Source organism: Salvelinus alpinus, chromosome 26 (assembly GCF_045679555.1).
Source record: "Salvelinus alpinus chromosome 26, SLU_Salpinus.1, whole genome shotgun sequence".
NCBI classification, from domain to species: Eukaryota; Metazoa; Chordata; class Actinopteri; order Salmoniformes; family Salmonidae; genus Salvelinus; species Salvelinus alpinus.
The window spans coordinates 6,153,424-6,171,575 of record NC_092111.1 but is presented as its reverse complement, the minus strand read 5'-3'; the positions used below and the strand labels follow the sequence as shown (position 1 = coordinate 6,171,575).

Here is an 18,152-nt window from a genome sequence, read left to right as displayed (position 1 = left end):
AAAATAAGAATTTGTTCTTAACTGACTTGCCTAGTTAAATAATGGTAAAATTTAAAAATTAAATGGAGTGCTGCATCAGATGACCTGTCCTCCACAATCACCTGCCATCAACCCAATTGAGATGGTTTGAGATGAGTTGGACCACAGAGTGAAGGAAAAGCAGCCAACAAGTGTTCAGCATATGTGGGAACTCCTTCAAGACTATTGGAAAAGCATTCCAGGTGAAGCTGGTTGAGAGAATGCCAAGAGCGTGCAAAGATGTATCTGCGGCTATGTGATATAGTATGTAATTTTCAGGCGGGCACTTTTGGCTTGTGAGTGATACTTTCTAAAAAGTATAACAAAGTACCGAGAATCTCTTTAAAATTTTGGTCAAAAAAGAAATACAAGTATTTTCAGAGTCTTCAGGGGTGAAGGACCACTGAGACTGTGTCCAAAATGTGCTACCATTATGTACATGGCATTCTTCCGCACAGCAGGATACATTCCGAGAAGGATTTCAGATTAGTCTCGTGTACATTGTAGTGCTGATGCTGCGGCTGACCCCCTTAAACAGCTGCCGCTGCACTACTTCCACCTCCTAGTTTTGGTGGGGAAAGTTGTGTGTGTCAACTGTAGGGGTGCTCATGTTGCTGGGGATCGGAGGTGTCCGGTGCGTGAGGCAGGTTGAGGTGGCCAGGTCAGAGTAGTGTCGAAGGTGTCGTATGCTGAGGCAGTGAAGAAAGTAGAGTAGGGTGGATCAAATGTGAGGGATTCTGAGAGGATCCCTGTGAGTAGTAGATCTGTGCCAGAGCAGAGGGATAGGCCAATGAGTAATATATGTTTCCGTAAGCTTGGCTTCTTAGCATTCATAGCAATGGTTGTCAACTGTACCACAGAGATGGAACATCAGTCACAGAAAATGGATTTTGTGGTGGCAGCTGCAGAGAAGTACTTGGGGGTATGAGATTTGACTTCAGAAGAATTACAGCGTGTGTTGAGTGGTAGTGTCCAGTTCTATCAGGCTGTTCGCCTGGGGTAGGAACAGGTAGGGTTAAACTCCACCAAAGAAGAGGCAGACTTCCACCTCTTCAGGGATGACATATTTATCTTAAAAATGTATATACAGTTCCAGTCAAAAGTTTGGACACACCTACACATTGAAGGGTTTTTCTTATTTTTTTTGCTATTTTCCACATTGTAGAATAATAGAGAAGACTATGAAATAACACATATGAAATAATGTAGGAACCAAAAGAGTGTTAAACAAATCAAAATATATTTTATATATTTTATTTTAAGTAGCCACCTAAAACCCTCACAAACTTTTACAGATGCACAATTGAGAGCATCTTGTCAGGCTGCATCACCGCCTGGTACGGCAACTGCATCGTCCATAACTGCAGGGCTCTCTAGAGGGTGGTGTGGTCTGCACAACGCATCACCAGGGGCAGACTACCTGCCCTCCAGGACACCTACAGCACCTGATGTCACAGGAAGGTCAAAAAGATCATCAAGGACAACAACCACCCACTGCCTGTTCACCCCACTACCATCCAGGAGGTCAGTACAGGTGCATCATAGCAGGAACCGAGAGACTGAAAAATAGCTTCTATCTCAAGGCCATCAGACTGTTAAACAGCCATCACTAACACAGTGAGCCTGCTGCCTATATACAGACTTGAAATCATTGGCCATTTTTATAAATGGATCACTAGTCACTTTAATAATGCCACTTTAATAATGTTTACATATCTTGCATTACTCATCTAATATGTATATACTGTATTTTATACAATCTATTGCATCTTGCCTATGCCGCTCGGTTATTGCTCATCCATATGTTTATACAGTGGGGAGAACAAGTATTTGATACACTGCCGATTTTGCAGGTTTTCCTACTTACAAAGCATGTAGAGGTCTGTCATTTTTATCATAGGTACACTTCAACTGTGAGAGACGGAATCTAAAACAAAAATCCAGAAAATCACATTGTATGATTTTTAAATAATTAATTTGCATTTTATTGCATGACATAAGTATTTGATCACCTACCAACCAGTAAGAATTCCGGCTCTCACAGACCTGTTAGTTTTTCTTTAAGAAGCCCTCCTGTTCTCCACTCATTACCTGTATTAACTGCACCTGTTTGAACTCGTTACCTGTATAAAAGACACCTGGCCACACACTCAATCAAACAGATTCCAACCTCTCCACAATGGCCAAGACCAGAGAGCTGTGTAAGGACATCAGGGATAAAATTGTAGACCTGCACAAGGCTGGGATGGGCTACAGGACAATAGGCAAGCAGCTTGGTGAGAAGGAAACAACTGTTGGCGCAATTATTAGAAAATGGAAGAAGTTCAAGATGACGGTCAATCACCCTCGGTCTGGGGCTCCATGCAAGATTTCACCTCGTGGGGCATCAATGATCATGAGGAAGGTGAGGGATCAGCCCAGAACTACACGGCAGGACCTGGTCAATGACCTGAAGAGAGCTGGGACCACAGTCTCAAAGAAAACCATTAGTAACACACTACGCCGTCATGGATTAAAATCCTGCAGCGCACGCAAGGTCCCCCTGCTTAAGCCAGTGCATGTCCAGGCCCGTCTGAAGTTTGCCAATGACCATCTGGATGATCCAGAGGAGGAATGGGAGAAGGTCATGTGGTCTGATGAGACAAAAATAGAGCTTTTTGGTCTAACTCCACTCGCCGTGTTTGGAGGAAGAAGAAGTATGAGTACAACCCCAAGAACACCATCCCAACCGTGAAGCATGGAGGTGGAAACATCATTCTTTGGGGATGCTTTTCTGCAAAGGGGACAGGACGACTGCACCGTATTGAGGGGAGGATGGATGGGGCCATGTATCGCGAGATCTTGGCCAACAACCTCCTTCCCTCAGTAAGAGCATTGAAGATGGGTCGTGGCTGGGTCTTCCAGCATGACAACGACACGAAGCACACAGCCATGGCAACTAAGGAGTGGCTCCGTAAGAAGCATCTCAAGGTCCTGGAGTGGCCTAGCCAGTCTCCAGACCTGAACCCAATAGAAAATCTTTGGAGGGAGCTGAAAGTCCGTATTGCCCAGCGACAGCCCCGAAACCTGAAGGATCTGGAGAAGATCTGTAGGGAGGAGTGGGCCAAAATCCCTGCTGCAGTGTGTGCAAACCTAGTCAAGAACTACAGGAAACGTATGATCTCTGTAATTGCAAACAAAGGTTTCTGTACCAAATATTAAGTTCTGCTTTTCTGATGTATCAAATACTTATGTCATGCAATAAAATGCAAATTAATTACTTAAAAATCATACAATGTGATTTTCTGGATTTTTGTTTTAGATTCCGTCTCTCATAGTTGAAGTGTACCTATGATAAAAATTACAGACCTCTACATGCTTTGTAAGTAGGAAAACCTGCAAAATCGGCAGTGTATCAAATACTTGTTCTCCCCACTGTATGTATATATTCTTATTCCATTCCTTTACTTAGATTTGTGTGTGTTAGGTAGTTGTTTTGGAATTGTTAGATTACTTGTTAGATATTGCTGCACTGTCGGAACTAGAAGCACAAGCGTTTCGCTACACTCGCAATGACATCTGCTAACCATGTGTATGTGACCAAATTGATTTGAGTATGTGCACTATTTCACTGCTCTGTCTCGTGCTCGCTCTTTCTTCTTCTTCTTCTTTCTTCTTTAAAGTTTTAAGGCAGACTACACCTATTAGTGTATTGCCACCATCTACTGTACGGGGTATTGAAACAAAACAAAAATGATATATTCCATTGCAGGAAGGTGGGTCGATAATACAAAAATAAATCAATCAACCATCCCACTCCTCCAGTCACATTCAAATCACATTCCTACACAGGCTCATATTGTACGAGCTTTCATTGTCTGCTTATATATTTGGGCTCCCGATTGGCGCAGCGGTCTAAGACACTGCATTTCAGTGCTAGAGGTGTCACTACAGACCCTGGTTCAATTCCAGGCTGTATCACAACTGGCTGTGATTGGGAGTCCCATAGGGTGGCACACAATTGGCCCAGTGTTGTTAGGGTTTGGATGGGGTAGGCCATCATTGTAAATAAGAATTTGTTCTTAACTGACTTGCCTAGTTAAATAAAGGTTAAACAAAAATATGTCCCCTTTAATTATCCTACGCTTCTGACTTGGTGTACAGGGAGAATACTGTAAGAAAGGCCCATGTTCTGAATTGTGTCGCTGTACATTTCAAAAGTGCTGAACAAATAGTTATATTGACTACATCCGTCCTAGCTTGCTGTCTTCATCAAAATTGCAGATTGCCTCTTACCCACTCATCGTCCCCTTATGACATAGTTTGTACATCTCAATTGTCAGTAGAAACCAAATTTGTTTAAGCAAGTCAGCCATATCAGCTATGTTTTTTTTAAAGGAAGTAAAATAGGCTGAATTAACTGTTTCGCTGCCAGAGAAGGCTCTGCTGATAGCCAGGTGTAGCAGTGGTAAGGATTCACTCCATGGTGCTGAAAAGAAAGCTCTGCTGTTAGAACAGCTTTATGTAGGGCCAAACAGTTGGTCACCATTGTAGTGCAATTAATATATTGTTCAGTGGCTTTGCTGGCATGCATCTAAATAAAAAAGTTTTTTTGAGTTTTCCCCACCAAGATTTACATGCTAAAATCGCCACTGGCCACAGATAGACCAATGAAACAGATATTTCACCGGATGTAGACATGTGAACCAACTGCATCGAATTTCCACTACCTATCAAATATGGTAGTGACAGGAAGTCCAGTGGCCAGTAGATGGACTTTACGTGCATTCTGCAAATGTTCTCATCGATTAAACATTTGATCTCAATACGGTTTTCTGTTCCCAAAACTAGAATATGTTTTGAACAGAGTGGACTAAGTTTGTAAGACTTAATTCTTTGCCAAAGTTTTAAAATATCGCGTTGTTTAGAAGGACTGCAAAGGCGAATTTAGCTATTGCAGTCAGATTTCACAGAGTAGGCGTACCCTAATGGAAATATGCAGATGTCTGCTTAGAACAGGCAAATGGGATCTCGTTATCTCGTGTTTGGCTCTGCCTACCATGACTCATTTGTTCCCGTTGGAAACGACAGGGTTTGATTGATCTACTTTAAATAATAATTTTCAGATCAATTGGATAAAACAATTCCTAAGAAGACCCACTTCTATCTGGAATTTGATTCCTCATCATGTCTTCTCTACTTTTGGTGGCCTTAACTTCATGTTGTTTTGCAATTATAATATTGACAAAATTCCAGTGAAACTTTCTGCTTTTCATCGGCAGGTTTTCTTGTCATGGTCCTTAATTTATAAACACAATTTTTCTCCACACAGATATTATATATGGAATAATCGGGATATATTGTATAAAAATACTTCTTTGTTTTTAGAATATTGGTTCCGAAATAATATCCTATTGGTGAGCCAACTGGTAAATGCAGAGGGTCTTTTACTCAGTTATAAGGAATTCTTATCTCTTTACAAGGTCCCTGTAACACCTAAAGATTTTGCAATTGTTTTAGACGCCATCCCCTGTTATTCAGGAACGTGTCAAGACCTGACCCTCAGAGCCTACCTTCTATTGACCCTGTTGACTCGTCAGTAGGAAAGATTTGTTTATCTTTTGGTTCATTCAACAACAGAGCGATACGAACCTTGTTTCAGCAGGATGTTGTATCTATACCTTATGTCATGCCTTATTGGAATGGATTTATTGATAATATCTGTTGGGGAAAAGTTTGGATGTTGCCACACACATACTACTTGTTAACAAAATTAAGGAAGTTTCCTTTAAAATTATTCATAAATATTATCCTGCCAACCACTATATGAAGAAGTTTAAGGATCAACTCAAATTGCTCCTTTTGTAATGACCACCCAGAAACAGTGTTGCATCTTTTTTGGCATTGTATTCATGTAAGAAAACTGTGGCAAGACATCAGTAGATTTATAATTGAACACATTTATGAAGATTTTACACTATTGTGGAGAGATGTACTGCTTGGATTCTTTACATATGATAGAAATAAGCTGAAACATTTTTATGTAATTCATTTCATTATTCTTTTGGCCAAATTTCATATACACAAATGTAAATTTACTAACAAAAAAACACATTTTCTTACCCTACAAAAAGAAATTGAACTGTATTTTAAGACAGTTAAATACTCTACTAACAAAAAAGCTGTTAGAATTGTAAGTGTATGTATGTCCCTTAAGGTCCTTGTGTAATTGTAATGTGATATTGTACCCCCTAGCTCGATTGTCCATTATATATAATCTATATATACTTGTGTTCCTTTATGTACTTTCTGTATTGATTTGTTGTTAATAAAAAATATATAAAAAAATAAAAAAAGGTTTGTTTGATCTTGGTTAAGTTATAAAAAATAAAATTCGCTGTTCCCTGACCCCACCCGCTTACTTGAGTCGTCACTAGTAACCACAGCCACAAAGTCATAAACCCCGCCTATTTCAAAAATATATCTAATTAAAATGTGATTTTAAACCTAACCATATATTAAAACCTAAAAGCTCATTTTTGTTTTCATACATTTCTACCAGATATACAATTTTGACTTCGTGGCGGTACCTAGTAGAAACCGCTGACGGTCTGGTAAACATCCTGTGGATTTGAAAATAATCTTTGGGCGGGCGGAAGAAACTAAAAAGTCAGCGCCATTATGTTTGTTTTTAGTGGGAGGAGGAGTGGAAAAAAGTAAACTACGGCCGCCAAAAAAAAACTACAATTGGAGCGTAATTGGTGAGTTGTTTACATTTTAAATATACTTTCATATACTGGAATGAAGCAATTTTTTTGCGTGTTAGATTCCGATTTTGTAGACACGAACCAACAAAAATATATCAGAATACGCGCTCTGTTTTGGAAATGACAGGAGGTTGTTGATTACTGTACGTTGCACACAGTGTCACTGATCGGTAACATTAGTTAGCATATTATGCTAACTACCTACCTGTTATACTGTGGGTATTTAGGTACAGTACCTTCACATTGGTTTATTAAACTGGAACGCTATATTGTACAAATATGTATCGAAATGAATTCGGATCACTGTGGCGTCTCCTGCAAAACCTCAAAAGATAGCTGGCTACCGTTAGCTAGTTGGGTTCGCGCCGAGGTCCCGGATCTTTTCTTTTTCTTTACAATTCAAACTATTGGCTTCCTAACTAATTTAAGTAGGTCATCGAGTTTTCTATGTATCATTTTTGACAACTGAGCTAGTTGTCCATTGTTAATAAATGTTCCTAATGTGTTTAAATACAGTATGTGGTTCAATTTACGAAAACCAGCCCCTCCACATGGACGGTGTTAAGATAATGGGCATAATGCCAACCCATAGATGGCGCTAGTGGGGCACCTATTTAGAATATATAAACAGGTACATTATGAGTCTCTGGTTAGGATATTGTGACCTGTAACATGTTATTCCTGAGTAAAGGATTATGCTTGAACTTTACCAAACTCTCCGACGTGAGTTATTCACATACACATAAAAACAATATGCTATCAGTTCGACACTAGGACAAGGGCTAACATAAGACCGCCCTGCGGTATGGGGACTATGTCCCCTAAGAGATGGACAATTATGTTCACTGTGGTATTAAAATGGTATGAAGTGCTCAAGCTAATTCTATATGAAAAGGACGATGTTAAGATAATAGGCATAATGCCAACCCAGAGATGGCGCCAGTGGGGCACCTATTTGGGATATATAAACAGGTGCATCATGAGTTCCTCAATAAAACAAACGGTACCGAGAGTCAAGATCAGGACAGCGCTCATATTGGGCCTCAGTCGCTAACTAGTTAGCTTGACCGATATAGCGGCACATTCTTCGGTTAAGTAAACAAATCACAAAATGACTTAATTACTACATTTCATTTCTTAGTATTCAATCATTGTTATTTGTTCATTTTATTAGCATTTATCCACAACGCACTTTCTTCATGCAATGTAGTGTGAGTTTTTTTGGTCGGCCAGCCGAGAGGACTGATAACACAGTCAAATTGAGTAATGCAAAGTGTAAATAAATCAAATGTATTTCTCAAAGTCCAATCTTAACTTATTCAATATGACCATCAAGGTGTATCACTTCTTGTGATTGGATGTTTTTTCTAACCTTTGTCCCTGCAGGTTGGTCCCCCCCCTCACCCTTAGGTGAGAAGGTGCTGGGACAATGTTTTATGCTCACTTTGTCCTCAGCAAACGTGGGCCGCTGGCCAAGATCTGGCTAGCGGCCCACTGGGATAAGAAGCTCACCAAGGCTCATGTGTTTGAATGCAACCTGGAGAGCAGTGTGGAGAGCATCATCTGCCCCAAGGTAAACAAGCGATCATTGATACAGGGCTTCTATTATGTGTTTCAATCATGCGTCTAGTCTCCATTAAAGTAATGCTGCCATGAGGGTACTTTGACAGACTAGTGTTGTGTAAACCAGTAGAAGAGGGTCAATTTTCAACTCACTGGCTGTGGGTCAAGACTAGAGGTCGACTGATTAATCGGAATGGACAATTTAATTATGGCTGATTTTAACGTTTTCATAACAATCGGTAATCGGCATTTTTGGACACCGATCATGGCCGATTACATTGCACTCCACGAGGAGACTGTGTGGCAGGCTGACTACCTGTTATGAGAGTGCAGCAAGGAGCCAAGGTAAGGTGCTAGCTAGCATTAAACGTATCTTATAAAAAAACAATCTTAACATAATCACTAGTTAACTACACATGGTTGATGATATTACTAGTTTATCTAGCTTGTCCTGCGTTGCATATAATCGATGCGGTGCCTGTTAATTTATCATTGAATCACAGCCTACTTCGCCGAACGGGTGATTTAACAATCGCATTCGCGAAAAAGCACTGTCGTTGCACCAATGTGTACCTAACCATAAACATCAACGCCTTTCTTAAAATCGATATACAAGTATATTTTTTTTAAACCTGCATATTTAGTTAATATTGCCTGCTAACATGAATTTATTTTAACTAGGGAAATTGTGTCACTTCTCTTGCGTTCTGTGCAACAGAGTCAGGGTATATGCAGCAGTTTGGGCCGCCTGGCTCGTTGCGAACTGTGTGAAGACCATTTCTTCTTAACAAAGACAGCCAACGTTGCCAAACGGGGGATGTTTTAACAAAAGCGCATTTGCGGAAAAAAAGCACAATCGTTGCAGGAATGTACCTAACCATAAACATCAATGCCTTTCTTAAAATCAATAGACAGAAGTATATTTTTTTTAACCTGCATATTTAGTTAAAAGAAATTCATGTTAGCAGGCAAAATTAAACTAGGGAAATTGTGTCACTTCTCTTGCGTTCATTGCACGCAGAGTCAGGGAATATGAAACCGTTTGGGCCGCCTGGCTCGTTGCGAACTAATTTGCCAGAATTTTACATAATTATGACATAACATTGAAGGTTGTGCAATGTAACCGCAATATTTAGACTTATGGATTCCCCCCGTTAGATAAAATACGGAACGGTTCTGTATTTCACTGAAAGAATAAACGTTTTGTTTTCGAAATGATAGTTTCCGGCTTTGACCATATTAATGGCCTAAGGCTCGTATTTCTGTGTGTTATTATATCATAATTAAGTCTATGATTTGATAGAGCAGTCTGACTGAGCGGTGGTAGGCAGCAGCAGGCTCGTAAAAAATGGTGTGTATTTCTGAACAGTGTTCTTGCTTATTCTTTAATTGTCCAGGTGAAAATGGCCCTGCGTACGTCAGGTCATCTGCTCCTTGGGGTGGTGAGGATCTACAACAGGAAAGCCAAGTACTTGTTGGCTGACTGTAATGAGGCGTTCATCAAGATCAAGATGGCCTTCAGACCAGGTAATGTATTGTCTAGGTGGCTGGACTTGTCCAACATATTCTTCGTTTTTTTATATTCAAGACTGAGTTACAGTTTGGCTCAACCTCCATTTCATTTAAATCTTAATTTTGCTGTTGATTTTGGGCATTTTCATATACTGTTGAATGAACTGAAATTGGGGGCTCCTGAAAGAGTCCCAATATGAAACTTGTAAGAGGCACACTGGGCTGCTAGACTGTACTGACATTGTAGGAAGATGTTATGGCTGTGTATTATGTGGGTCTGTGCTAGCCTGACCCCTGCCTCCATCCCTGCCCTCTCAGGTGTGGTGGATCTGCCAGAGGAGAACAGAGAAGCTGCCTACAACACCATTACCATGCCAGAAGAGTTCCACGACTTCGACCAGCCACTACCAGATCTAGAGTGAGCCATGCATGTCATCAGAGCCCAACAAGTTGAAATGTGTTGTTTGATATTTTTCATGTAGCATCGACGAGTGTCTCCATTGATGTATATGTTCTGTATGCTCTGACGAGTATTGATTTGCTTGTATCAAGTACATTAGATGTTCCTTCGTTCAGTGTTAGTGATTTATGTTGTCTTTGCAGCGACATCGACGTCACCAAGCAGTTCACATTGAACCAGAGTCGAGTGGAAGAGATCACCATGAGGGAGGAGGTGGGCAACCACAACCTGCTGCAGGAGAATGACTTCGGTACATAGCAGGCCTCCTAGTCCAATCCTTTCACCACCTCAAACCATGGCTGCATCTCAATAGTCTGTAGTGGCTTCCTTTCTTCATCTCCTTCACCTCATCTGCACTGATCTGGATAGGTGATAGCAAATGCTTGGTAGTGGTCTACCATGTTTTTACCTTGGTTTCATATCCAGGCAGATGCTTGAAATGCACCCATACTAAAGCCTCTCTCATCCCATTTCAAGCTCCTCCCTTCCTAGTGCGACAAACACCGCCACTCATTACCGCTGTATGTACACTTGCAAAAATGCATTCTAACATACTTAATGTTCTCCCCCTTCAGCTGACTTTGGAATGGACGACCGGGAGATGATGCGTGAGGAGAGTGCCTTCGAGGTGGACATCATCCACGGGGCGTCAGCCTCTAACCTGCTCCTAGACCCAGAGACCTCTGTTGCCCAGATCCCAGACAACTCCAACCACCTGGAATACGACGACCAGTACAAAGATGACTTCGGAGAGGACCCCATGGCTGAGAGCGAGGGAGGCATGCTGGGTACGAAGGAAGGATATCCTGGGTTGTGATATGTCAAAACTATGTTAAAAGCTTTTCTTTCCTTGTCTCGTGTGTCCCAATAATATCTCCTTCCTCCTGAAGTGTGCACAGGTGTGGGAGGAAGGAGATGTAATTGGGACACAGCCCTTGCCTTGTCCATGACTAATGTGGCCAATTAATTGTTTACATTAATGAATGTATCTGGTGTAAAAACCCAGTTTGCTAAGGTTTAAACTCCTGCTGAGCATTGCCACTCCTGTCTGTCTCTAGTTGACAAGCTCCTCAGTAACGAGGATGGGGGTGGCATTTTCGACGACCCTCCCGTCATCACCGAGAGCGTGATGAGACTGCAGGACCACGATGACGAAGACGACTTTGATGCCCTCTCACGTGAGTTGCAACACTTACCATTTGCTGTTCCCAAAAGTGACTTTAAATTTTCAAGCTGCAATATGTAACGTTTTGGGCGACCAAATCAAATGGACATAGACATGTGTGTTATAGCTGTCGTTCTCATTGAAAGCAAGTCTAAGAAGTGGTGGATATATTCTATGTGCGCTATTTCTATGCTTTCTATACTTAAGTTTCATACACCAGCTTCAAACAGCTAAAAACATTTTGTGGTTATGGAAAATATATTTCACAGCGATTATTTAGATGGTACAAAAAGGTCACCAACCTTTTTTGAGTCAAGATAACTTTCTGTGTCAAAATGCAAGCTGAGATCTACTGTTCAGATTTGTTTTAACATGACTTAAAAAACGTGAGCCTATGCAACATTAACCTATTAAAAACAGTACTGTAGTAATGAGGTTTGCGCAGTAGGCTATAGGCCCAAAATGTCATTGCATATTGTCTTTGTTTGTCTTGCCAATGCATTGTTCTTCTCAACATTTGAGGTAGGCTATATGATCAGTTGTTGTATTACTTGTGATGCACAGCTGAGTGTGCATACATTTTTTATAATTAGCTTTTTTATTTTACTGGGCTGATGGAGCCTGCATCAGATGGTCTGTCTCGGCGGAGGGAGAGGGGAGCAGACCGGGTCCGCCTCTCAGCGTCCCTCCACTCTTTCCTCCACTGACACTGACCGAAAAGGGACACCGTCTTCCAGCTGATGGCAAAACTCGAGTTGCACCACATTATTTCTGCCTCATGCACAAATTGATGATGTTACTCATATGAGAAAGTGAAATGTTCATATATGTGTGTGTGTGTGTATGTATATATATATATATTTGTGTGCATATGTATATATATGTGTGTGTGTGTGTGTGTATATACATACATACATACATACATACATACAACTGTTCAAAAGTTTGGGGTCACTTAGAAATGTCCATGTTTTTGAAAGAAAAGTTATTTTAAATGGAGAAAAAATGGCATCAAATTGTTGACAAATACAGTGTAGATATTGTTATTGTTGTAAATGACTACTGTAGCTGGAAACAGCTGATTTTTTAAATGGAATATCTACATAGGCGTAAGAAGCAATAAAACTGGTCTTCTTTAGCCTTCATTTCTCAGAACAAGAATAGACTGACGAGTTTCAGAAGAAAGGTCTTTGTTTCTGGCCATTTTGAGCCTGTAATCGAACCCACAAATGCTGATGCTCCAGATACTCAACTAGTCCAAAGAAGGCCAGTTTTATTGCTTCTTTAATCAGAACAACAGTTTTCAGCTGTGCTAACATAATTGCAAAAGGGTTTTCTAATGATCAATTAGCCTTTTGAAATGATAAGCTAACACAACGTGCCATTGGAACACAGGAGTGATGGTTGCTGATAATGGTCACCTACGTAGATATTCCATTTATTTGTATTTTTTTATCTGCCGTTTCCAGCTACAATAGTCATTTACAACATTAACAATGTCTACACTGTATTTCTGATCAATTTTATGTTATTTTAATGGACACATTTTTTTTGCTTTTCTTTCAAAAACAAGGACATTTCTGAGTGACTCAACTTTTGAACGGTAGTGTACATATAAAAAAGACCCACTCCGCTAATAATAACACAAGCCTATCAATACACTTTCCTACGCATTCATTACCGCTGCAGTGCTGGTTGTAGGCAGAATGTGGCTTTTTTTATGGCTTATAAGTGTTGACTAGAAAGTGTTGACAGTGCTGAGTAAAACTTAAACATGAACTCACTCATAAAAACAGTCTCCTCCCCTTCATCTACGTTTCTTATGTTTTGTACACTGTTTGTGCGTGTGCAGCGGGAGGTCCAGACAGCCCAGGCTCAGGCCCAGCGGAGCCCCTGCCCGCCATGCAGGACCAGACAGAGCAGACCACGCTGGTACACAACGAGGAGGAAGCCTTCGCCCTGGAGCCCATCGACATCACAGGTCCGCCCACAACCTCAATAAATATTGATATTCATGTTATATTATAACAAACCCGTACTGTTATGTCTGTCACTACATCAGATAGGCCTGTGCCATAACATATTAAATTAGTAGCACCACTGCTCTTTCAGTTTAGCAGCACTCAAGAAATCTTCAACACTGAGGTCTGCTTGTCTTTCAAGGCATCCCTTCCACCCTGGATCCGACTTCTGCCACTATTCACTTACAAGTTATCTTTCTCTTTACAACTCACAGTGAAGGAAACCAAAGCCAAGAGGAAGAGGAAGCTAATTGTGGACAACCTGAAGGAGCTGGACAGCAAGACCATCCGTGCCCAGCTCAGCGACTACTCCGACATCGTCACCACACTGGACCTTGCGCCGCCCACCAAGAAGCTGATGATGTGGAAAGAGACGGGAGGCGTGGAGAAGCTCTTCTCCCTGCCAGCACAGCCCCTCTGGAACAGCAGGCTTCTCAAGGTAACCCAGCAACTTGTCTGGTAGTTAGACAAACAAGGGCTGTTTACTGTGTTATTGTTCTCAATCCAGCACCTGGCAATGGCTTTCTGTTTTCCCCCAGATGTGTGCATGTTAGTTCCTGAACCTCTTTCATTAGAGCTTTTCTAGATATGTTTCTATTCACAACAATTAGTTTGAGGCCAATGTAGCCACTACACTACTTTTAGGGGCTTGTGCATGTTGTTGCTACCTAGCCTCTTCATTTTTTTCAGCACTGACTCTATCCTCTCTCCCCCTCTCACTCTCTGTCCCTTTCTGTAGATGTTCACCCGCACCCTGACCCCCCTGGTGCCAGACGAAATGAGGAAGAGGAGGAAGGGAGGTGAGGCAGACAGCCTGGATGAGTTCCTAAAGGACTTGGAGAACCCTGAGGTGCCCAGAGAGGAGGCCATGCAGAGGGACATCATCGGTGAGATACTCCATTCAGTTAACGCACTACTGAATGGCAACAGTTCAATCCTCTACATTGGATGCCATTCTAGGCTAGAGGGCCAACTCTCAGCGTGGATATAATATCAAGATATAGGCTACTATTCAAAGTAGACACATGGATAAATTCAAAGTTGTACACTTGGGTAGAGACCGACGCCCAATCTGACACAAGCACCTCATCCATAACAGTCATGTACTTGTACTCAATTGCCCTTGTTTGGTATAGTTTTTAATGTTCTTTCTGTGTGTAATTGTATGTGCTCCAGACCAGACCATCCTGGAGGAGCCCAGTGTGCTGCAGGCGTCAGCCATGGAGGGCAGCAGGACCACCCTGGACGAGTCAGTCATGCCCCCACCCTCCTCCACGCACGGCCAGAAACGCAAGGCACAGGACACAGAGCCAGGCTTGCCCGTAAATGCCTCGTTGCTCCTCTCTTCGCTCAGGCCCTGTTTAACCATGGCTAGGGAAACTTTAAAGACAGTTTGTCAAGCATACAAGGCTTTTTGGGGTTTGATATTGTATGCACTGAGATCTCATTAGTGTTTTTTGATAGTAGAAGTTTGACCTGCTTTTACCTTTTTGCCCATACTCAACCTCCTTACTCAATCACTCACTTAAACATGCTTCCTCTCTCCATCCAGATGGGTACTCTGGAACAGGCCACCAACCATTCAGGCGTGTCCCAGCAGTTGGAAATGACAGTGTCGCTGCCCCCCGAGGACAGCACCAACCTCAGCCAGTTCCCCGAGCTCGACCTGATAGAGGAGAAGAAGGACAAGAAGGACGGAGAGGATGGCTCAGACGAGGAGGTGAGATAGACACAAAGATTTTCTAGAGGTCACCGCCAACCTGGGTCCTGGAGAGCTACAGGATGTGCAAGCTCGTGTTCCAAGCACTAAACAGCTGATGGGATTACGTGCGTTAGTATAGGGCTGGAGGAATAGCCTGGAAACGGGCTTTCTTGGGACCATGGCTGGTGACCACTGATCTATTCTGTCTTATGTTCCTTTGGAAGCTAAATATGTAGGCCTATTACCGGTCTTGTGTTGCTTGTACATTGGCTAATGTGTAGTATGTATGTAGAGTTAATGTTATGTGTGTTCAATGACAGGATGAGGAGGGTCAGGCCGGTGACCAGGACCGAGAGGAGAGGAGGTGGAACAAGAGAACCCAGCAGATGCTCCACGGCCTGCAGGTATGTCATAGGAGAGCTTTTACGAGAGAACTTGACTAAACGTTGTGACCCACCAAGTGAACAACCCCTACATTACTAACCAGAACCGGGTCTTACGCCATGCCCAAACCGGACGCCATCGTGCGCAAATTGATTTTGTCTCCCCACACCAAACGCGATCACAACACGCATGTTGAAATATCAAAACAAACTCTGAACCAATTATATTAATTTGGGAACAGGTCGAAAAGCATTATACATTTATGGCAATTTAGCTAGCTAGCTTGCAGTTGCTAGCTACTTTGTTCTGACTTTAAAAAAAATTGTCCTGGGATATAAACATTGAGTTGTTATTTTACCTGAAATGCACAAGGTCCTCTACTCCGACAATTAATCCACACATAAAACGGTCAAATTAATAGTTTCTAGTCATCTCTCCTCCTTCCAGGCTTCTTTTTCTTCTTTGGACTTTATATGGCGATTGGCAGCTAACTTTCATAAGGTGCATTAATACAACTGACCTCAGTTCATCTTTCAATCACCCACGTGGGTATATGCTTCTAAAAACCAATGAGGAGATGGGAGGCAGGATTTACAGCGCTTACTGTGTCACAAATAGAATCAACTTCCATTTTAGCGCCTGGCAACGCAGACGCCCGTGAGCAGTGTGGGTGCAATGATTGAAAAACATGTGTCAATTTATTTTTGCAACGCTCGCGCACGCTACCGGTGTGGTCAGCATGTTAGCTGTGACCTAACAGTTCTCTCCCTCCCTTCAGAGGGTGATGGCCAAGACAGGAGCCCAGCAAATTAGCCTGCTGGATTTGTGCAGGAACAACAACAAGAAGCAGGCCGCCGCCAAGTTCTACAGTTTCCTGGTTCTGAAAAAGCAGCAGGCGGTGGAGCTCAACCAGACCGAGCCATACAGCGACATCATCGCCACCCCTGGAGCCCGCTTCCACCTCATCTAGAGACTCAACACTGGCTGCTTTTACTCAAACTGTTGTTTTTTTTTCTCTCTTACCTATGTGCTTTTGTCTTTCTTGAGATAAGAATGTTTTTTAAAGGTCAAGTGTGGGGATGAAGTCTCTGAATGTCATGATTGGTGGGATTATTGTAATTCTGTGTATTTTGCTAGAATGTGAGTGATGATCCAATCATGTTGCATTCCAAGGTTCTATTTCTCTCCCATTTAAAAAATAGTTATGTTTTATACCCTTTAGCCAAAAGGAGCCTGTAGTATTGAGCAAGTTTCTGAAACACTCAACTGAATTGCATCCACCAGCAATCTTATTTTGAAGACCAATAGTATTTTAGTAGCTTCAAGCATTCCAATGGGTTTGTTAATTCTGCATTTACAGTCCCTGACTGTAATTTATTGTTTTTATATCGGCAGACATTTAGGTCTCCATTGTTGTGGGATTTGAGAATGGGCTTCCGAGTGGCGTCACTACAGTCCCTGGTTTGTATCCAGGCTGTATCACATCCGGCTGCGGTTGGGAGTCCCACAATTGGCCCAGCGTCGTCCAGGGTAGGCCGTCATTGTAAAGAAGAATTTGTTCTTAACGTACTTGCCTAATTAAAGGTTAAAATAGAATATATTTAAAACTGTACCCTCTTTGCCTGCTCCAGTTTCAAATATATTTTGCTCCTGAATTGCATTTTTATGGTATTACTTGAATAATTCCCTTTTAAGTCACATACTGTGTCAATTATCTATGTTAATGGTTTGGCCAGAATGAGACTTAGTTGAGGCTGCATTTTTCGCATCAGATATTTTAAGCTATTTAACAAAATCTCTAAATTTCAAGTCAACTGTGGGTGTCCGGAAATTACTTTTTATTCATCAACTTTTTGATGCAGCTGAATGTTAAGTAATCTCCGGCATATAGAGAAACATTTATTTGGTATTAATAATCTAAAAGACAGTTTTGATGCAATGATAACTACTGGGAAACATCATGGCAAGTCTTAATTCACTTATGTGCTGTGACAGTCATTCTTCGATAGCTTGAATACGATATGGTTCATAGCTGCAGAGCACAATTTATAATAATTCTGACCATCCTTTACAAACTCCTGAAATTGTATATCATGTAATGTTTCAGCTCATCCCTTTTAAACTCTGCGCCGGTAAACTTACATTCTCGTTTTTGTATAAAACCCAAAATGACACCTCTTGTAGATACTGTTGCTGATGTGTATCATGATGCCATGCCTGTAGTCCTGAGGCCCAACAACTTGTTACTTTTCTAATAAAATGAATACTGTTTCAACAGTTCATGTCAATGAATCCTTTTCATAGCTGGTTCATTGAGCCAGTGAATTGGGAATAATGGCTATGGACTTACTATAATGACTTAGATCAATACCGTCTGATGTTCAACTCATAATGGTGTTCAAAAAACAAGATTGAACTGTTTTAAGGATACATTTTTAGAAGCATGCTGACATCATGGCTGTGTGCTTCAAAATATGCTCTCCAGACATTGAATTGGGATACCTTTAAACTGGCAAATACAGAGGAGCAAATTGGTTTAGTAAAGATATAAACGGTCATTATCTATGTATATAAAATATGT

At 41.5% G+C, this 18,152-nt stretch overlaps 1 protein-coding gene across 2 annotated transcripts; it reads left to right on the top strand.

The window, feature by feature from the left end:
* The first annotated feature begins 6,630 nt into the window (after positions 1-6,630).
* LOC139554513 (double-strand-break repair protein rad21 homolog A-like) lies at positions 6,631-17,848 on the top strand. Of its 2 annotated transcripts, none has more exons than XM_071367360.1 (14): positions 6,631-6,758; positions 8,151-8,337; positions 9,725-9,854; positions 10,158-10,257; positions 10,443-10,549; positions 10,875-11,087; positions 11,358-11,477; positions 13,317-13,445; positions 13,701-13,924; positions 14,225-14,372; positions 14,662-14,807; positions 15,038-15,205; positions 15,508-15,591; positions 16,350-17,848. In XM_071367360.1, exons 2-14 carry the CDS (start codon positions 8,194-8,196, stop codon positions 16,539-16,541), a joined length of 1,905 nt encoding a protein of 634 aa, XP_071223461.1. In that variant the 5' UTR covers positions 6,631-6,758; positions 8,151-8,193; the 3' UTR covers positions 16,542-17,848. The 2 variants fall into 2 exon arrangements, with proteins under 2 accessions (XP_071223461.1, XP_071223460.1); XM_071367359.1 differs by having other exon boundaries at positions 14,662-14,855.
* Positions 17,849-18,152: the final 304 nt, after the last annotated feature.

What these genes read in the sequence shown, in the direction of transcription:
- LOC139554513 (XM_071367359.1), top strand. Translation starts at nt 8,194, where the DNA reads ATGTTTTATGCTCACTTTGTCCTCAGCAAACGTGGGCCGCTGGCCAAG. An exon ending in CAGCCACTACCAGATCTAGA is followed by an intron (nt 10,258 to 10,442) that starts GTGAGCCATGCA and finishes TTGTCTTTGCAG; the next exon opens with CGACATCGACGTCACCAAGC. An exon ending in TCAGGCCCTGTTTAACCATG is followed by an intron (nt 14,856 to 15,037) that starts GCTAGGGAAACT and finishes CTCTCCATCCAG; the next exon opens with ATGGGTACTCTGGAACAGGC.